The sequence below is a fragment of the Nomascus leucogenys genome, chromosome 2 (genome assembly GCF_006542625.1).
Source record: "Nomascus leucogenys isolate Asia chromosome 2, Asia_NLE_v1, whole genome shotgun sequence".
NCBI classification, from domain to species: Eukaryota; Metazoa; Chordata; class Mammalia; order Primates; family Hylobatidae; genus Nomascus; species Nomascus leucogenys.
In genome coordinates this window covers 28,019,807-28,041,205 of record NC_044382.1, presented here as the reverse complement: position 1 = coordinate 28,041,205, position 21,399 = coordinate 28,019,807, and the positions used below count along the sequence as shown (strand labels likewise).

Sequence of the window (21,399 nt, the reverse complement as noted above, 5' to 3'; positions counted from 1 at the left end):
CCATCTCTGCCCTCCCTGATCCCGACCCACTGCCAGCAGAGAGAAACCAGAAGTTTGGCCAGGCCCAGCCTCCTTCCCCTGGGTTTCTGAGTTTTCTCAACCTGCCGTTTCCTCTGAGCCCTGTTCCTGCTCTGGGGCCTCTGGGCCAGGTTGAACAGGGGAGGAGCACTGATCTAGGAGTCTGAATGGATTGATGAGGGCGTCCTACAAGAAGTGGCCGTTGGGCTGGGCCTGGGTGGGTGAGTAAGGAAGGTGAATTTGCTTTGTGGGGAGCTCTTCAGAAGGAAGGCGTCCAGGCTTGAGATCAGTCAGACCGCAGGGGCCCCTTGCTAAGCTGTGAGACCTGGGGTGAGTTAGCTGCTTCTGTGTGCCTCATCTTCCTCATCTACGAAATGGGGATAAGGGAACCTCCTCTATGAGTTGCTGTGAGGATTAAATGATTAAATGAGAAAAGGCACGTTAAACCCTTGGCTTGGCAGCATCTGGTGCTCCCAAAATGTTGGCTCTTGTCATTCTCATAGATTTCATGTTTATTCTGCAAATGCCAGTGGAAGATGTGGTGGGGACAAGGGAGGAATACAGAAGTGAAGCAGTAGAGGCCCCTGCCCTCGAGGCCATTGCAGTCTCTGCGGGAAAATAGGACCCAGCCCCTGATTGCTACAAAGCAAAACACTGGGAGGGGGCAGCGTGGCCCACGTGACTGGCCCTGCACTGGGCATTAGGCCAAACTGGGCTTGAATTTCAGTTCTTCCTCTGGCTGGCTGTGTGACCTTGAGCAAGTCGCTGCACCCCTCTGAGCCAGCGTCTTCTCTAATATGGAGATGAGGATAGTGCTGGCCTCATGGGTTGCTGTGGAAGTAAGTGAAGTAAGGCCCTGTCCTGCTACCTGGCATGTGGTGAGCACACTCTGAAAGATTACTTTTACTAGAATAAATAATACACAAGGTGATGGTTATTAAGTGATGCAGATAGAACATTGATGAATCAGGTAGAAGGCTTTTTGGAGGGGGTGGTGGCATTCTAGGTAGGCCGGAAATCTGAAGGATTAGGGCATGTAGAAAGGATGTGAGACAGAGGAGGGCTCCCGGTAGAGGGGGTCTGTGCAAACGCTGCTTTGCAGGCAGGAATTCATTGGGCAGCTGTGGGAACTGCAAGCCACTGAACTCCCTCCACTGTTGCTGAGGGCACAGAGAGAAGGTGAGTGAGCTCTTGGGCAGGCCCCGATGGCAGGGGTTTGAATGCCAGGATGAGGACTCTCCTCTTGATCCTCCATGTCCTGGGGAGGCAGCAGAGGGTTTTGAGCAGGAGAGAGGCATGAGTGGAGCCCGGAGGGAGGAAGATGAATCTGGCAGCGTGGGGCGGGTAGATTGGCGGGGGAGAGACTGGGGGTGGAGAGGCCATTTAAAAGGCTGTTGCAAAATCGGTTTTCCTGATAAAGAGCTGGGCTGAGTCATCTGTGGAGGAGAAAAGTCATATCCAGCTCCTTCATGTTGCTGCCGATGTGGGATTTTCCTGGCTTCGTCAGCCAGGCAATTGGCTGCCTTTGCCGGAGGCTTTGAGAACCGAGGCCTGAAGGCCGGCAGGAGCATCCAGGGGGAAGCTTGGCTTCAGGGAGGACCCAGCAGAGTGAGTAAGATGAGCACCCGGAGGTGCCTTTGTGGCTTGGGGTATATGACTTAGGGCATGTGGCATCCCCCCTCTGATCTTAGTCTCTCCTCTGGGCATCAAGGGAGAGGTATGTGGTGATTTCTGCCAGCCTGTGAGTGGTGAGGCGGGGGCTGGGCCTGGGGCTCCCCACCCCATTTCTGTGTCTTTTCCCATGCCCGGCAGTCCTTCCCACCAAAGCCTAGATTATTCTCCTCCCAAGAGGAGGTCTGGCAGTCTGCCGACCCCAGTCAGGTTGCGCTCGCCATGACTCTGGGGATGGAGAATTCCCCAGGGCATGGAGCCTGTGTCATTTCCTCCTTTCAGTGGGAGGAATGGGGAAGGGGCTGGCAAGGTAGCCAGGCCATTACTCAGGCCTCTCCATTTTCCTGCCCCCAGCTGAGCCAGAGGTTGTGCAGTGGCCAGTCATTGGTTCCTTCCTGACCTCACCAGGGGGGGCAGTTTACCCAGCCTGTTTACCCTTCCTGTTGCCAAGACCCCTGGACTACCACAATGGGCTGCCTTGAGCCAATCTCTATTCCTACCCCTGGCTCCCTGTCCCACCCCGCCCCACCTGACCCTGGCTGGACACTCCCATTGACGGCATCGTGTGAAGAAGCATTTCCTTGAATTCTCCCTGTCCTGACCTTCTGCTCTGGCCTCCCTTCCCCGGCCCCACCTCCCTCCTGTGGATCCTTCGTCCACACGGGCCCCAGTGGTGGGCAGAACAGGCAGCTGTCCACAGTGGGTGGTAGGGGTGGGGGAAAGGTTTGTCCCTTTCTACGCCAAACCAGAACTGGGCCTGACTCCCAGCATTGTGATCTTTCCACTCTACTCATCTTTCATGCCCTAGCAGTCCTTTCTACCTTAGTAAGAATGAGTTTATCAACTCTTCTCCTGAGAGGAAGAAGTGGGAGAAAGAAGGAGTTGTTCTAGGCAGCTGGGTTTGCAGGGGAGAAGACATTGCCAAGGGGCATTGATCATGAGATGAGGAAGCAGAGGGCTTTGCAGACCATCATCCAAGAGCACTGGAGCCTCTCTTGTTTTTCTGCTTTCCAGAGTCTTAGTCTGGAAGGAGAATAGTTAGGAGATCAGACTCAGAGCCAGACTTTTCTGAGTTTGAATTCCAGGTCCGCCACTCATAAGTTGTGTGATCCTGGGCAGGTCTCTCTGAGCCCCAGTTTCATCTGCAGAATGAGAAGAATCACAGGACTAATGTCTTGGAGCTGTTGTAAGAACTGAACAAGGTGGTGAGCATAAAGTGCACAGCACTGCGCCTGGGCTGCAGCGGGGGCTCAGTAGTGACAGCAGTCATTGCAAACCCCCTTCTAATGGCTGTGCTGGGGCTTCTCGCCTACTCCCCCACTTCAGGATTTACCCTGTTGGACCCAAGTCTCCTGACCCCAGGCAGCTTTTCATTGTGCCCGCCCTCCACCCCTTCCTCTCTTGAAGGCCTATCTTCAGGGCTCCTGATCCAATGTCCAGAGTGGGTCTTTAAAGGGCTAGCACCCCAACCTGGCCCTGCAGAAGTTTAGGTGGGGAGGCGGTGGGGACATCATGACTTGCACAAGTGCAGGCCACAGCCAGGCTGATTGAGGGTTCAATGAGGTACCTGTCCCCTGTAGCCTTTGGCTACCTCCCCACCCCCACCTTTGACACCAAGAGCATGATCTTGAGCAGCTGCTGCCTGGGATATTGCCAGAGAGGGCAGCTCCCTAGTCTGAGGAATTTTAGATGGAGTTGCCCCCTGGTGCCCTGCTACAAGGGACTCTGGGGTGTCCCCCCGCCTCCCCAGCTTTGTTGTGAAGGGTGGCGAAAATCATCTGGATGGCTGGCTGGATCTGGTCCAAACCTCCTGCTGAATTCCTTTTCCATGGAGTCACTGTGGGCTGGAGTGCGGGCTGCAGGAGCTTGCCTTGGAGGGCAGGGCTCTGTTACCTCCTGGCCTTTTCTGCCAATCCTCTTGTTCCAGAACAGTAGCTTGGGAGCAGTTCTAAGCTCAGAGAGGTGGTGGTGATGGGATTTTAGCAGCAGCGCAGGCTGTGAATGGAGCCTCACTGAGAGTCAGCTGACCTGGTCTTGGGCTCACATCCTCCTCTCTGACCCCTTCCCTGGCTGGGCCTCCCAGGCCAGCTTATTTCTAAAGGCCCTTCAGACTCTGACATTTGAGGATTTTCTAAACCCATGGCCTTCTACAGCCAGTAAAGAGAAAAGCAGAAAAATGCAGGGGCATTGAGAGGTCTGGAGTAATCAAACACTGAAGTGCTTTCTATGAGCCTCACACGGTGGGAACCAGCCAGCCAGGAGCCTGGTGCTCTCTGCAGTAACGTAGAGCCAGGTGTGAACACAGCTCTACTCCTTCTGGCTGTGTGATCTTGGGCAGCTCACTTTACTTCTCTGAGCCGTAGATTTCTCATCAATAAAGTGTGCATAATAATAGTTTGTGATTTGTAGGGTTGTTTTGGAAATTAAGTAATATGAGTAAAGTATGTGTATAGGTATACAGTAAGTGACCAATCAATATTGGCTACTATTGCTGCAACTGTGTCATAAGAAACACTGGCAAGACTGGAGATGTTTATCCTGACCCTGTCCCAAGCGGATCTGATGTATCTGCAAATCTGCAGGGCTGTCAGGCTGGAATGAATGAGAAAACTTTTTTTTTTTTTTTTTTTGAGACGGAATGTCACTCTGTTGCCCAGGCTGCAGTGCAGTGGCGTGATCTCGGCTCACCGCAACCTCTGCCTACCTAGTTCAAGCGATTCTTTTGCCTCAGCCTCCCAAGTAGCTGGGATTACAGGCGCCCGCCACCATGCTTGGCTAATTTTTATATTTTTAGTAGAGATGGGGTTTCACCATATTGGCCAGGCTGGTCTCAAACTCCTGACCTCGTGATCCGCCTGCCTTGGCCCCCCAGAATGCTAGGATTACAGGCGTGAGCCACCGCACCCGGCTGAGAAGACTTTTTCTGTGCAGCCTGGGGAGGCAGAACCACATCAAGAAAGTGGATGAAGGCTGGACGTGGTGGCTCATGCCTGTAATCCCAGCACTTTGGGAGGCTGAGGTGGGTGGATCACTTGAGCTCAGGAATTCAAGATCAGCCTGGGCAATGTAGTGAAATCCTGTCTCTACAAAAAATACAAAAATTAGCCAGGCATAGGGGTATATGCCTGTAGTCCCAGTTACTCAGGAGGCTGAGGTGGGAGGATTGCTTGATCCTGGAAGGTTGAGGCTACAGTGAACCATGATGGTGCCACTGCCCTCCAGCGACAGAGCAAGACCCTGTCTCAGAAAAAAAAAAAAAAAAAAAAAGGGGATGGAAGTGAATGTAAGGAGGAACTTTCTAGCTGAGGAATGTTAATTAGTGGAAGACACCTCCTGGGGGATTGAGCTCGTCACCTGAGTATGTAAACAGAGACTTGCACACTCAAGGGTGTGGCTTTGAAGATGCAAGAATTGTGTGGGGATTGGACTTGGTGACAGCCACCTCTGAGATTCCGAGATTCCGTGTTTTGGGGCAGTAAGCTTTGCCTCCCTGTAGCTCTGGAATCTCCTGCTATTTGACCTTCAGTCAATCTCCTGTGCTAGAAGAGTATCTGACCTTTTCCAGGGAGTGAAATGGGATGACCAATTGCCAGCTTATGCCAGGATAGCATGAGCCCTCTGTCTGTCCACCTGGGCTTCATGGCTGTCAGGCCTTGGCATTTTCATGATCTCACTGTGGCCTCCCAACACTCATGTCAAGTTAAGGAGACTGTGGCTCTGAGAGGTATAGTAACTTGCCAAGGTCACATGGCTAGCAAATGGCAGAGCTTGGATTTAGGCCAGGAGGCCTGGTTTCTAAGCAGAGCAGGGGAGACAGACACTGCATGAGCTGAGCAACCTCTCAGAGCCCTCCTGTGTGGCTGGCACCCGGTCCTTTAGGCTCCTCCCAGGGGAGCAGCCTGGCTAATAGGTGGCTGATAGACATCTTTAATAGATAGGGTGATCCAGGCAGGAGAGGAGTCCTACTGAGGGAGGCGAGTAGTATCATGGGTGGGTGGGATAGGCTGTGTGCTTTCACTGTTTCTAATAGGTTAGGGGAAAACCAGGTTCGATGGAGGAGGGAAGAAGTAGGTTGGGGCCAGAAAGCCTGTGGCTGCTTGGCCTGGCCCCAGTGGAGCTGCTGTGACGCTGCTGGTCACAGCTTCTCTGCTCCGTGTGGGCCTCCCTGCGGGTCCCATGTGGGGTCAGCCGGCTCTACCCTGGGCTACTCTCTGGATCTCTGTTTCCCACCTATAAAACAGGGTGGCGATGAAATACCTCCTCTGTAAGAATTCTTCCAGCTCTGAGAGTCCATGAATTCAGAGCCTCGCTGGCAAGATGCCTGGAAAGACTGTCCCTGGAGACAGACTCAGCATGCCATGGCCAGTGCTAATGAGGGCAAGGGAGGGGAGGGCAGGGTCAGATTCCTCAAGAACTAATTAGCTTCCCACAGTAGGGAGGAGAGGGGCGATGGAGGGAGGAATTTTCTTAGCCACTGATGTTGCTTCTGACCCTGGTCACAGGCTGATCCATCCACCTGTCTGTCAATGCATTTGTTCATGCAGCATTTGTTCATTTATTATTCAACAATTATAAATTGAGCATCAACTGTGTGCCAGCTGGGCACTGGGGATAGAAAGAGAAATGGTTGCCTATAGTGATCTTATAGATTAATAGGGGACTAAACTCAGCCTGATCTCAGCACCTCAAGTCCCAGACTGAACCCCGACCCATGATGACCTTGTTCCTGCCCCTTATGTCCCAAAGAGACCTTTTGGGATGAGTAGACAGCTTGAGCATGGACTGGAGACTCCAGAAAGAACAGTTCTGACTCCAGCTTTGTCACCCTTGGCTTTGCAACCTTGGGGCAGTTCCTTATATATCTCTGAACCTCCATTTCTTCTTCTGTAAAACACAGGCAAGCAATGCTTGTCTCATTGTGGTCTTGTGCAGATAAAAGAATGCAATGTTCTAGAGTAGTCATTGGTGAAACTAGCTCAATTTGTTACTTTTCTAGTGTTAAAAGATGTAAATTTTAAAATCATGATTATTTAAGTAAAAGTGGGAAGAAATCCTGGGAGGATATAGAAGAAACTGATTGTGATACACAGTAATCAGGGATGGGGTGACACTTTTTACTGTATACCTTTTTATGTTTTAATTTTTAGGGCCAGGTATGGTGGCTCATGCCTATAATCTCAGCATTTTAGGAAGCCAAGGCCAGAGTATCACCTGGGCCCAGGAGTTTGAGACCAGCCTGGGCAACATAGCGAGACCCCTTCTCTACAAAAAATACAAAAAAAAAAAAATTGGCTAAGTGTGGTGGCGCACACCGATAGTCCAGATATTTGGGAGGCTGAGGTGGGAGGATGACGTGAGCCCAGGAGGTTGAGGCTGCAGTGAGCTATGATGGTGCCACTGCATGCCAGCCTGGGCAACAGAGCAAGACCCTGTCTCAGAAGAGCAAAAATAAAATAAAAATGAATGAATAAATAAATTTTTAGACTATGTGAATGTATTACCTACTCTAAAAAGGGGAAATATTAGTGGCATCTCTTTATAAAATCAAAGCACATGCCTGTAATCCCAGCACTTTGAGAGACTGAGGTGGGTGGATCACTTGAGCCCACCTGAGTTTGAGACCAGCCTAAGCAACATGGTGAAACCCTGTCTCTACAAAAAGAATACAAAAATTAGCCGAGTATGGTGGCACACATCTGTAGTCCCAGCTACTTGGGGAGCTGAGGCAGGAGAATCACTTGATCCCAGGACGTCGAGGCTGCAATGAGCTGAGATCTCATCACTGCACTCCAGCCTGGGTGACAGAATGAGACACTGTCTCAAAAAAATAAATAAATACAAATGTAAAAAATTAAAGCAGACAGTGGTTTATTAAAATATTTTTGTTTAAAAAAATTAGAGCACATTCCTATACTATAATTCTGAAAGTATAAAGGGCCCTAAGGAAGGCACACAGAAAATATTCTGGAGGTTCATTTGTGGATTCAGCAATATCTACCGAGTGCCCCTGTATGACAGGTGCTGTTCTAGGGGCTGCTGTTAGAGTGATAAACAAGTCAGGTGGCCAGGCACTGTGGCTCACTCCTGTAATCCCAGCACTTTGGGAGGCCAAGGTGGGTGGATCACCTGAGGTCAGGAGTTCGAGACCAGCCTGGCCTACATGGTGAAACCCTGTCTCTACTAAAAATACAAAAATTAGCCGGGCATGGTGGCACATGCCTGTAGTCCCAGCTACTCGGGAGGCTGAGGCAGGAGAATCACTTGAACCTGGGAGGCAGCGGTTGCAGTGAGCCGAGATTGCGCCACTGCACTCCAGGCTGGGTGACAAGAGCGAAACTCCTTCTCAAAACAACAACAACAACAACAAAACAAAACAAAACAAAAAAGTCAGGCAAGGTCATTGCCCCTTGGAGCTATGCTGTAGGTGAGGAGACAGATAGTAGACAGGGAAACATAAAGATCATTTCAACTTGGTGACTGCTATGGAGAAAACAAAACAGATGGGATAGGAGAAGGAAAGGTGCCTCCAGAGAGGGGATATTCCAGCTGAGACTTGAGTGGTAAGATAGGAACCAGCATGGACGGCTACCTGGGAAAAGATTATTCTAAGCAGAGGGAGCAGCAAGTCCAAAGGCCCTGGGGCAGGAACATACTTGGCATTTTCAAGGAAGAGAAAGCAAGCCAGTGTGGCAGAGCCTAATGAGAGAGGAGAAGGCAGTGGGGAGGAACCGGGGACATGGTGGGACTTCTAGGGTGATGTGTTCATACTCAGTTTCGTAAAGTGCCATATCAGCAACTGTCAGGGGGAATCCAAATCAGGGACCAGTTAATCCTGAGAGGATAATCAGGGTGGCGTAGATGTGGTGGCATTTGAGTTGGGCCATGAAAGGTAGGTCAGGGCTGATTACGAAGTGAGCTAATTCTAAGAAACAGTGAGTGACGATTAAATTCCAGAAGAGATCCTGTGTAGGAAGGGCCGAGGCGACCATCTCTGTCCGCCTGTCTGTCTGTGCACCCCTGTGTCACTGCATTCCTGTTTGCTAACTGGGCTTCTGTCCCTCCCTGCAGCGTTGGGCCGGAGCACTAGCCTCACGGAGAAGGATCTGAAAGAGGCCAAGGCACGGAGCCAGCAGATTGCAGCCCAGCTGACCACCCCTCCCAGCTCCAATTCCCGAGGTGTCCAGCTCTTCAACAGGCGCCGGCAGAGGGTGAACGAGTTCACCTTGGAGAGCCACGGCCAGAGGGGACAGAAGCCCAGCCAAGAGTCCCTCAGAGTGCTCCCTGCAAGCCCCCCAGGCCATGCGCCGGGGCTCAGCCTGAGTTCCACCTCGCTGCCGGAGCCAGGCCCTCCACGGCAGCCCAATCCCCAGAGCCCCGACAGAGGGGTCCCTGGCCACAGCATGGAGGGGTACTCAGAGGAGGCTAGCTTGCTGCGGCACCTGGAGAAGGTGGCCAGTGAGGAGGAAGAGGTACCGCTGGTGGTTTATCTAAAGGAGAATGCAGCGCTGCTGACGGCCAATGGGCTGCACCTGTCCCAAAACCGAGAGGCCCAGCAGTCCTCACCGGCCCCACCTCCAGCTGAGGTCCACAGCCCAGCTGCAGATGTCAACCAAAACCTTGCCTCGCCCAGTGCCACGCTCACCACACCAGCTTCTAACAGCAGCCACAATCCGCCAGCCACCGATGTCAATCAGAACCCACCGACAACTGTCGTCCCACAGAGCCTGCCACTTTCTAGCATCCAGCAGAATTCCTCGGAGGCCCAACTCCCATCCAATGGCACAGGGCCTGCTTCCAAACCCAGCACCCTGTGTGCTGACGGGCAACCCCAGGCACCGGCTGAGGAGGTGAGATGCAGCACACTCCTGATTGACAAGGTATCAACTCCAGCTACCACCACCAGCACCTTCTCCAGAGAAGCTACGCTCATCCCCAGCTCCAGGCCCCCAGCCTCAGATTTCATGTCCAGCTCCCTGCTCATTGACATCCAGCCCGACACCCTAGTGGTGTCAGCAGATCAAGAGATGTCTGGGCCAGCAGCTGCCACCACGCCCACCAAGGTCTACAGTGAGGTCCACTTCACATTGGCCAAGCCCCCATCAGTGGTCAACAGGACGGCCAGGCCTTTTGGGATCCAGGCGCCAGGAGGCACCTGCCAGATGGAGAGGAGCCCCATGCTAGAGAGACGACATTTTGGGGAGAAGGCCCCGGCTCCCCAGCCCCCCAGTTTGCCAGACAGGAGCCCCCGGCCACAGAGACACATAATGTCCCGCAGCCCCATGGTGGAAAGGAGGATGGTGGGGCATCGAAGCCCGGCCTCAGAGAGACGCCCCTTGGGGAACTTCACTGCACCCCCCACCTACACTGAGACCTTGTCCACAGCCCCTCTGGCTTCCTGGGTGAGGTCTCCTCCCTCATATTCTGCCCTGTATCCCAGCTCCGACCCCAAGTCTTCTCATCTGAAGGGCCAGGCGGTTCCTGCCAGCAAGACAGGCATTCTGGAGGAGTCGATGGCCCGCCGGGGCAGCCGCAAATCCATGTTTACCTTTGTGGAGAAGCCCAAGGTGACCCCGAATCCAGACCTGCTGGATCTGGTACAGACAGCGGATGAGAAGCGGCGGCAGAGGGACCAGGGGGAGGTAGGCGTGGAGGAGGAGCCCTTCGCACTGGGGGCCGAGGCCTCCAACTTCCAGCAGGAGCCAGCACATCGCGACAGGGCCAGCCCCGCGGCGGCGGAGGAGGCGGTCCCAGAGTGGGCCTCCTGCCTCAAGTCACCCCGCATCCAGGCCAAGCCGAAGCCCAAACCCAACCAGAACCTCTCCGAGGCCTCTGGGAAGGGGGCTGAGCTCTACGCCCGCCGCCAGTCACGGATGGAGAAATATGTCATCGAGTCTTCAAGCCACACGCCAGAGCTGGCCCGCTGCCCATCACCTACCATGTCCCTGCCTTCCTCCTGGAAATACCCCACTAACGCCCCCGGGGCCTTCCGAGTGGCATCCCGAAGCCCAGCCCGGACCCCACCTGCCTCCCTCTATCATGGCTACCTGCCTGAGAATGGGGTCCTGCGCCCAGAGCCCACCAAGCAGCCGCCGTACCAGCTGCGGCCCTCGCTCTTTGTCCTCTCACCTATCAAGGAGCCTGCCAAGGTCTTGCCAAGAGCTGCCTCGCCCGCCAAGCCCAGCTCCTTGGACCTGGTGCCCAACCTGCCCAAGGGGGCTCTCCCTCCATCTCCTGCCCTGCCTCGGCCCTCCCGCTCCTCACCGGGCCTCTACACCTCCCCCGGCCAGGACAGCCTGCAACCCACTGCCGTGAGCCCTCCTTACGGCGGTGACATCTCCCCCGTGTCTCCCTCCAGGGCGTGGTCTCCCCGAGCCAAGCAGGCCCCCAGGCCCTCCTTCTCTACCCGGAACGCCGGGATCGAGGCTCAGGTGTGGAAGCCTTCCTTCTGCTTCAAGTAACGAACCCCATGGGGGTCCCACTGCCGGTCAAGTTCCCCTCCTTGAGGGCCAGATGGAGAGCAGACGTGGCAGGAAATGTCACAGAGCTGAGTGAGGAGAATGGGGAGTCCATGGTTCAAGGTCAGATGCGGCCACCAGCTGGCTTTGTGACCTTGGGCGAGTCGCCTCCCCTCTCTGAGCTGAAGCTGCCCCTCCCCTACTACAACAGGGGTCGGACTCCATGTCTGAGTGGGGAGGAGGGTCATGGAGAGAGAACTGTCTGGCAGCCCTGATGCGGTAGAGGGGCATCCTCCGGCCTTTGTGAGCTGTAGGGATGCACAGTCTGATGCCAGCGTCTTGCTGGGGGAGTGGCCTAGAAGGGGATCCTAACAGGAACTTCTGGAGCAGACAGAGCCTGCCAGTGCCTGTGGAGTCAGCCAGCCAAGGCTCTGCCTCCTCAGCTGCCCCAGAGGGGCCTCCCTCCTGAGGCTCAAGCTCCTGACATCTTTCTTCCTGTTGCTGGATTCTCACCTCCATGGGCCTGTCTCTTCTGCCTCTGTCTTCTGGACACCGTTTCCTCTACGCTGCTTCAGAGAGCTTTGCCTTGCCTCCGCCTGCGCTCCCCTCCAGGGTCCTTCTGCTGGCTGTGGACTCAGCCCACCACTGCTGTCTGACGCTTTTCTTCCTGCCCCCTCTGAGGCCTGGCTCTGTTTTAGGGAGACCACTGGGCCCAGGCCTCAGCCCCAATTCTACCTGGCTTGCTGTCACTGCTCTAGGGGTGGGGGACGTCCCAGGGGATCCCCAAGAGAAGGAGAGCCCTGTAGGAGGCCATGCAGATGTGGGTGTGCCACAGGGAGGATCGCCCCTAGCCATGTATCCATTGGCTGTTTTGGCTTCAGATTCAACCAAGATCTGTCTGACTACAAGAAGCCACCTCAGTGCAGTGGAACGGGGCCCAGGGGGAGGCAGGAGAGGAGGGTTCCAGTCCCATGTCACCTTCTCATTTGCTTTGTGACTTTGGCCCACTCACATTCTCTTTGGGCCTCAGTTTTATCATTTATACAAGGAGGGCTTTTCTAGCTGTAACAATCTGTGAGGACTGAGAGGATAGGCTGGTGCTTTGAAGAAAGACCTTGTAAGTGACAAGACAGTCCCCTGGGAAGAAAGAGAAAGGAAATGGGCTATTGCTAAAGGACAGGTGGCGTTAGATGGCTGTGAGGGTGACCTGGTGAGGGAAGGGTTGGAATGAGCTGCTGCAGGAGGCCAAGGGATGCCTGGGCTGGGCTGGGCTGGCTCAGGCTCAGGATTGCCTGGGGACAGTAGGAGCATGGCAGGAGCTGGGACAGGTGCATAGCAGTGCAGTGGGAAGGGACAGAGGAGATCTTAGAGTTTTGAGGAAAATCTGGGACTTGAGACCTGGATTCTAACAGACCAACTGCATGTGTGTCTGTAGGTCTCAGTTTCCACATTCATACAGTGAGGGTGTTAAGTCAGGTAGCTGGAGACTCCCCATCGCCTCTGACACTTTTAGAGGTGATATGATACAGCCCCCAACCAAACCAGGCTTTGTAGGGGGTGAGAGAATACAGACACAAGTGGCAGGATTCAGATGGAAGCTTCACAAGGCTGGGGGCCAAGGACCACCCACTTCTCTTTCCCAGCCCTAGTTCTGGGTTCCCTAGTGGGGCAAGGGGTGGTGGAGGCAGTGCCCATGCTGGGCTGAGCCTGCAGTTTTTGTGAGCTCTGGGCTTGTCTCCATGGGAACAGGGGTGCCTTCTTAGTGAGCTCATTTCACACAGATCGAGGGGGTATGCGTGGGGAAGTTGTGAGTGAGCTCGGCTCCTTCAGGCCTGGCCTCTCCCAGAACAGAGTGAAGCCCCTGCCCTGGACCCCTGCTCCCTTCAACCCTTGAGGACCACCAATGGAAGAGCCCACCCTTCATTCTGCAGCTCCTGCGGCCAGGCTGAGCTCTGCCCCCAACTTTGTTTTCTCTCATGTTCTCAATACACTCTGCCTCAAATCCGTCTTGCTTCTTTCTTTCTTCCGTGCTGCTAGGGTTCAGGGTTCCCTTCCTCCTCCCTGATTCTAGCCTGGGAAGTGGAGTGGACCTGCTTAATTACTGTGTGTGAAAGTGTGGCTGTGTCCTGCGTGCTGCCTGCATCTGCCGTGTGTCTGGTTCTGCACTGGTACAGACGTGTGCTGGCTTGGAAATGAGGGCTTCCTCTCTACAGCACTCAGGGAGCCAGAATCCTGTGCAAATTGCAACCTTTTGTTCTTTCTTTCCCACAGAGTTTGGCCAAAAATACTGTAGAGGATTTTTGGGGAAAATGCACTACCTCTTCTGGTTGAGGTTTGTTTGGGTTCTTTACAAGTGGAATAGAAATTCCTCTAGCCAGCATTCGCTCTCCAGTTCCCTAGGTCCCCTCCCTGCTCCCCATTATCTAAATTTGGCCGTTTCCCACATTTGCCATTGTTTTCACTGTCTGGATGCTAAAAGCATGGAGTTTCTGCCCCTGGTGGGGAGGAAAGAACTGCCATCAAGGGTCAGGAGAACTGGGTTCTAGCCCCAGGTCCGCATCTGATTCGTGTGTGACCTCAGACAACCTCTTCCAATCTCTGGGCCTCAGTTTCCCCTTCTGTGCAGTGAAAGGATTACAGAAGGAGTTCAGAGATCATTTGGTCTCTGACAGTCCAGGTTTGACTGTGTTCTACTTATGCATTCACCCCACACACGTGCCCTGCTTTGGGTCTGGGGTTGCGTTGAGTGGATGCTACTTTTTGAATTTTCACCCACAGCATTCCCAAGGAGCTCTGGTGTGCATGGTGCATTGAGCTCTCTGTCAGAAAGTGAACAGTTCTGATTTCCTGCAGCCTTTTTGTATTGTGCACACCCCCGACTCCAAACACACACACAGAGTCAGTGCCCAGGCATGGCTGTTAGGGTGAGGTCATGCTTACCACTGCCCTCAAACATTCAACCCCGTTTGAGCCCTTCTGTTTTTCAGTCTTGGCTGAATTGTTATTCCTTCCACTTGTTGACCCCAGCTTTCCCCTTGTGGCCACCAAAGGCAGAAACGATGCTTTAGAGATTTTTAGGTAGTTATCATAGCTCTCCTGTGCAGCCTACTCTCCTGGCTGAAGACCCCAGGTTCCTTCGCCTTGGGTGGTTATTGACTGGCTTGGGTCGTGAACTCTAGGCCCCACCTCCCTGCTCAGGGTGGCACTGTAGTCAGGTGTTGGGTCATGCCAGAGCCCACCCTGATTTGGCATTAGGCCCTAGCCCTCCTCTTCTAGCCCTGGAGCTGGGACCTTCCTCCCAGCTCCTGTCCCTGAACTGTGGGGTCTGCCTTCCGTGGCCAGCCTGGCTGGGATGTTCCACTGTCACAGAGAAGCTCCCAGTGTCTCTGGCTCATGTATACACAATTCTGACCCTGGGAAGAAAAGAGTGGGATCCCAGGCCAAGCCTTAACTTTCAGCTTGATGACTGGGAGCTTGGATGTCCCTAGGGAGTCTCTAAGGGTCACTCCAGCATTAGCATCCCATGAGAAATGTCCTGCTCAGGCTGTTGTATAACATTCCTCTTTAGGTTAAAGGGCTCCAGTTTGGAGTCTGGGCTCATCTGGCAGCTGCTACATTCTGTTTGGATAAAACATACAATTGGTGTCTATTTCCTTTGGATTGGGAGGAATTAGAAGACTCTCAGTTGGATGAGAGGATGACTGGCTTGGTTATGGCTGATCACTGATTGGATGAAAGAATAAATCTTTGGATGGTTCTAGATTTTGATTGGGTAGGAAGCATGGAATGGACTGGCTAGCTCTGAACTCTGGCGGATGACTGCTAGTGAATTTGGATTGGATTGAATGGCAAGGTGGACTGGTTATTGCTGGTATCTGATTGGGTGAACAGTTGGAAAGTTCAGGAGATACATGTTAGGCAGGGATTCCCAAGCCCTCCACTTCCAAACCAGTTCAAACCACTTAAACATGTAGCCTTTGAGCAGCACACGCACACACACACACACACACACTTCCTGGTGGGGCAGAACACACTAGATTGTTATTTACATCTCTGAGCTTCATTTTCATCATTTGAAAAATGGGTGTGGTAATGCTAATTACCTCACTAGTCTGTTGTGAAAACCTAATGAGATAAAGGATGAGAACGAAGTTTATAGACTGAAAGTCCTTAAGTACATAGGAAACAGGTATGGCTGTGCATCGCCAACCAGTGCTTCATAGCCTCCAAGCTGTTCACCATTTTGGCCTCTCCAAAACCACACTCCCCTCCCCATGCTGTGAAAAAGCTCAGTGAGGGGCGTGTGCTGCCTAGGGAGGAATGACCCGACTTCCTTTTGTATTTCCATCTGTCAGGGGGATCTTCCTCCCTGCTCAGGCATCCAAGGAAAGATGAGGAGGTGACTATGGCAACATGGGAAGGGGTTTGGGGCTGAGAGGGTCTTTCCCTAAGTCCAACTTTAATAATAGTTGGCCGGGAGCGGTGCCCACACCTGTAATTCCAGCACTTTGGGAGGCTGAGGTGGGCGGATCACCTGAGGTCAGGAGTTCGAGACCAGCCTGACCAACATGGAGAAACCCCGTCTCTACTAAAAATACAAAATTAGCCAGGTGTAGTGGCACATGCCTGTAATCCCAGCTATTTGGGAGGCTGAGGCAGGAGAATCACTTGAACCCGGGAGGCAGAGGTTGCGGTGAGCTGAGATTGTGCCATTGCACTCCAGCCTGGGCAACAAGGACGAAACTCCATCTTAAAAAGTAGTAATAGGCCGGGCGCAGTGGCTCAAGCCTGTAATCCCAGGGCTTTGGGAGGCCGAGGCGGGTAGATCACGAGGTCAGGAGATCGAGACCACACTGGCTAACACGGTGAAACCCTGTCTCTACTAAAAATACAAAAAATTAGCCGGGTGTGATGGTGGGCGCCTGTAGTCCCAGCTACTCGGGAGGCTGAGGCAGGAGAATGGCGTGAACCTGGGAGGCGGAGCTTGCAGTGAGCTGAAATCCTGCCACTGCACTCCAGCCTGGGCGACAGTGCGAGACTCCGTCTCAAAAAAAAAAAAAAAAAAAAAAGTAGTAATAATGGTCAATATTTTTACATTTTAATTTTGATAATAGATAATACATTCATATGGTTCAGAAATCTAAACTTCTATAAAAAGTAATATATCAAAAAGCCTTATTCCCATCTCCCTGCCCCAGCCTACTCTCCTGGCTGAAGAACCGGGTTCCCCTGCCTCAATAGTTGTTGACTGGCTTGGGTCATGAGCTCTAGGCCCCACCTCCCTGTTCAGGGTGACACTGTGGTCAGATGAGAGGACATACAGAGCCCACCCTGACTTGGCATTTGGCCCTGAGACACTAACCTCAGCCTCTATCTAGTTCTTCCCATGCGGCCCTGGGTCCAGGACCTCCCTCCCAGCTCCTCTCCCTAAGTTATGGGGAAACCGAAGCCTCCCTCAGCTAGCCTGACTGAAAGCTTCCCAGGATGTGTCACAGACAGAGCAGCTCCCAGTGCCTCAGGCTGTGTGCCCTGTTCCTGTTCTCACCCCATTTCCTAACAGGTGACCACTTTGGTTAGTTTCATGTATATCCTTCTATATCCTTCTAGTATTTTTTTTTAATTGAGACAGAGTCTCGCTCTGTTGCCCAGGATGGAGTGCAGTGGCACGATCTCGGCTCACTGCAACCTCCGCCTCTCAGGTTCAAGCGATCCTCCTGCCTCAGCCCTCGCAGTAGCTGTAACTACAGGCACGCGCCACCATGCCCGCTAATTTTTGTATTTTTAGTAGAGACAGGGTTTCTCCATGTTGGCCAGGCTGGTCTCGAACTCCTGACCTCAGGTGATCCACCCGCCTCGGCCTCCCAAAGTGCTGGGATTACAGGCGCGGGCCACTGAGCCAGGCCCTTCTGGTATTTCTTTATGGTAATCAACATCTATTGAGAACTTTCTTCCAAGGAATGTGCCAATATATGTAATGTTCTTTTCCATCAGTTATCTCATTTAACCCTCACAACAACCCTATAGGGTTATGTGCTGTTATCACACCCCATTTTACAGAAGCAGAAACTGAAGCCCAGAGGGGTGAAGTAACTTGCCCAAGCTCAGTTAGTAAGTTAAGGCGTCTCTCCCCAAAGCGAGTCTTCTTAACGCGGAGGCAGACACAAGACAGCGGAGACTCTTCAGGCGTTTTGGGCTGAGAGTTTGAGAGCCTGCGTTTTATTGCAGGCACTACCTGACTTGGATCGGTGGCTTCCCTTCTCGGTGTAATGGACAAATCGGACTTCGTCCCTTCCTAAAGCCCGGTGTGGAGGACACCAGCACTAATGCCTGCCCCACCCTCTCTGCTCTCTCCCCAGGACCGCCGGGAGAGCCTGCCCACCTCCCCACCCTGGACGCCGGGCGCGTCCCGGCCCCCCAGCAGCCTAGACGGCTGGGTGAGCCCGGGGCCGTGGGAGCCAGGCCGCGGGAGCAGCATGAGCAGCCCCCCGCCGCTGCCGCCGCCGCCCATGTCTCCCTCGTGGAGCGAGCGCTCAGTGTCCCCGCTGCGACCCGAGACCGAGGCGCGGCCTCCCAGCCGCCAGCTGCAGGCGCTTCTGGCGCGAAACATCATCAATGCGGCCCGGCGCAAGAGCGCCTCCCCGCGGTCGGCGGGCGCCGAGAACCTGCGGCCCTTCTCCCCGCCGAGGGCGCCGCCGCCGCCGCCCCCGCGCATGCGCTCGCCACAGCCCGCCCGCCCCGGCTCGGCTGCTGTGCCGGGGGCCGCCTTCGCGCCCATCCCGCGGAGCCCGTTGCCCGCCGGGCCTTCGTCCTGCACCAGTCCCCGGAGCCCGCTGCCCGCGCCTCCCAGGCCCTTCCTCTACCGCCGCTCGCCCACGGACTCCGACGTGTCCCTCGACTCCGAGGACTCCGGGGCTAAGTCTCCAGGCATCCTCGGCTACAATATCTGTCCCCGCGGGTGGAATGGCAGCCTTCGGCTCAAGCGTGGCAGCCTCCCCGCCGAGGCCTCCTGCACCACCTAGAGCCCCACCCCCGCCCCACCCCGGGAGGGCAGAGCCAGAAGAAGGCTTATTAGACCTGGGGGACCCAAAGGGTCTGGCCTCTTTGGGCAGCCCCAGAGATGAGGGGTCAGCAGAGGAGAGCTCTGGGGTTGGGGATGGGTTAGGGACGCAAGCTTGAGTTCTAGCCCTCGCTCTCATTCAGCTGTTGTGTGACCCTGGGTAAGACCCTTCCTTGTTTGACCCTCAGCTTTCCCATCTGTTTAATGGTGGCTTTGGCCAAGGCAATCCACAAACGTCAAAATTCCCCATCCCATCAGTAGACACACAGATACACACACACACACTGTCTCTCTCTCTATCACACACACGCACACACACACTAGTTAGTGCCTTGGATGAGGCAGGGCAGTGTGTATATGGACCCCTGGACTTGCCACCTTCAGGGTTCCATACTCCTCCCCCCACTCCTGGCTCTGCTGTCTGGAGTCTGGCAAGCGGGGTGTGTTCAGAAGATCCTAGGCCTGTGTTCCATGTCCAGGCACTGGCCTGACCATCCGGCTCCCTGGCACCAAGTCCCAGGCAGGAGCAGCTGTTTTCCATCCCTTCCCAGACAAGCTCTATTTTTATCACAATGACCTTTAGAGAGGTCTCCCAGGCCAGCTCAAGGTGTCCCACTATCCCCTCTGGAGAGAAGAGGCAGGAAAATTCTCCCCGGGTCCCTGTCATGCTACTTTCTCCATCCCAGTTCAGACTGTCCAGGACATCTTATCTGCAGCCATAAGAGAATTATAAGGCAGTGATTTCCCTTAGGCCCAGGACTTGGGCCTCCAGCTCATCTGTTCCTTCTGGGCCCATTCATGGCAGGTTCTGGGCTCAAAGCTGAACTGGGGAGAGAAGAGATACAGAGCTACCATGTGACTTTACCTGACTGCCCTCAGTTTGGGGTTGCTTATTGGGAAAGAGAGAGACAAAGAGTTACTTGTTATGGGAAATATGAAAAGCATGGCCAGGTTGCATAGAGGAGATTCTAGCAGGGGACAGGATTGGCTCAGATGACCCCTGAGGGCTCTTCCAATCTTGAAATGCATTCCATGGTATTAGGAAGTGGGGGGTGGGGGTGGTGGTGGGCTAGTTGGGCTTGAATTTAGGGGCCGATGAGCTTGGGTACATGAGCAGGGTGTTAGGTTAGGGTCTGCCTGTATTGCTGGCCCCCTTGGAAATGTCCCCTTTTTCAGTGTCAGACTTCAGTCCCAGTGTCCATATTGTGCCCAGAAAAGTAGACATTATCCTGTCCCATCCCTTCCCCAGTGCACTCTGACCTAGCTAGTGCCTGGTGCCCAGTGACCTGGGGGAGCCTGGCTGCAGGCCCTCACTGGTTCCCTAAACCTTGGTGGCTCTGATTCCAGTCCCCAGGAGGGACTCAGGGAGGAATATGGCTGAGTTCTGTAGTTTCCAGAGTTGGCTGGTAGAGCCTTCTAGAGGTTCAGAATATTAGCTTCAGGATCAGCTGGGGGGATGGAATTGGCTGAGGATCAAACGTATATAGGTGAAAGGATACCAGGATGTTGCTAAAGGTGAGGGACAGTGTGGGTTTGGGACTTACCAGGGTGATGTTAGATCTGGAACCCCCAAGTGAGGCTGGAGGGAGTTAAGGTCAGTACGGAAGATAGGGTTGGGACGGGGTGCTTTGGAATGAAAGAGTGACCTTAGAGGGCTCCTTGGGCCTCAGGAATGTTCCTGCTGGTGTGAAGATGAGAAGGTGCTCTTACTCAGTTAATGATGAGTGACTATATTTACCAAAGCCCCCACCTGCTGCTGGGTCCCTTGTGGCACAGGAGACTGGGGCTAAGGGCCCCTCCCAGAGACGGGACACCATCAGGCCTCTGGCTGAGGCAGTAGCATAGAGGATCCATTTCTACCTGCATTTCCCAAAGGACTAGCAGGAGGCAGCCTTGAGAAACCGGCAGTTCCCAAGCCAGCCCCTGGCTGTTCTCTCATTGTCACTGCCCTCTCCCCAGCCTCTCCTCTAACCCGCTAGAGCTTGCCTGTGTCCTGCCTCTTGCCTCTTGTAGAATTCAGCTCTGGCCCTCAATAAATGCTTCCTGCGTTCTTCTGCCTCTTGTGTCATTTTCAGCTCTGTCTGATCCCCTTCCCTTCTCCCCAAGCATAGAGCAGTCCATGGGACTCTGGGTGGCTGGGAATATTTGCAACACATGGGATGGGAGCTTGGGAAGAAGCAGCCATGGGGAGAGATGGGAACAACGGATAACTTGAGGCCATAGAAGTACCTGGGCTGCAGTCCTGGTCCTGTCGTGGATGAGCGAGGTGACGCTGGGTGAGCCCACTCCTTCTCCAGGCCTCAGCTTCCCCACCCGCATAATGGGGACAGTTGGTCTAGGTAATGTCTCAGGGTGGTATTGTCCAGGCCCTGACCACAGAGCACTGTCACCAGAGTGGGCAGGGCCAAGCTGGGTCAGGGCTCTGTGCTCTGAGGCTGTTTCCTCATGGCAGCTGGGGGTGCCAGGGCAGGAAAGGAGCCACTGTAAGAGGTCCCATCTGAGCCAGGCAGCCCCAGTGAGGCAAGGACTTGGGCCATGAGGCATCCTCTCCTGACAGGAGTGTCCTTTGGCCAGAGAAGGGGATTGCGATTCTGCTCCCAGGTGAGGCTGAGCTTGCCCTGGGAACACACCTCACTCTTCCTCTCTAGAAGCTCAGGCCCACCGAGGGCCAGGAAGCTAAGGTCAGGGTGGTGGACAGCAGAATCCAGGCTTCTGATTTGAGAGGTGTCAGAAATACACCCCAGGATAGTCTGCCAGCACACAGACACAGGTGCGCCCCACCTTGCACCCAGCCCATCCTTGCTAGGCCCACCCTTCCCCAGGAGTGGTGTGTGTGCCTTGGACCCAATCTTTATCTTCGGCTGGGGCCTCACCGCAGCACAGTGTCCCACTGCCTACTGGTGATCTCATCCCAGTCCCCCAACACCTCAAAGTTCATCCAAAACTGACCTCAGTGTCTGCCCCCACCCCTCCTGCTCCTCCCCTTCCAGTCACCCCAGCATGAAACAGGGGAGTGGGACTCCCTTTCCTCACCTCCCACATCCAGTTCCTCACCAAGACCCAAGGGTTCTTCAAATAACCCTCAACTCCCTCTCCTCTCCATCTCCTTGTCACTGCCCTGATCCAGCCACCCCTGGTGACAGTCAGGTCCTCCTGCCTCCAGTCTGGCCCCCTCCAACCCATTTCCCACATGGCAGC

General features: G+C 54.2%; 1 protein-coding gene across 3 annotated transcripts in view; it reads left to right on the top strand.

The window, feature by feature from the left end:
• The window catches only part of SYNPO (synaptopodin), a 35,566-nt gene extending 14,596 nt beyond the window's left edge, over window positions 1-20,970 (top strand). Inside the window, exons 2-4 of one of the 3 annotated variants that reach the window (XR_004033062.1) lie at window positions 8,758-11,117; window positions 17,501-18,524; window positions 20,959-20,970. Coding sequence is in view for 2 of the 3 variants with exons in the window: in XM_030826500.1 (XP_030682360.1) it covers window positions 9,090-11,117; window positions 17,501-18,163 (2,691 nt within the window). In the remaining variant the exon portion in view is untranslated. Of the gene's footprint in view, window positions 1-1,317; window positions 1,627-8,757; window positions 11,118-17,500; window positions 20,260-20,958 lie in introns of those variants that run through there. The other 2 variants (XM_030826508.1, XM_030826500.1) reach the window with 2 other exon arrangements.
• Window positions 20,971-21,399: the final 429 nt, after the last annotated feature.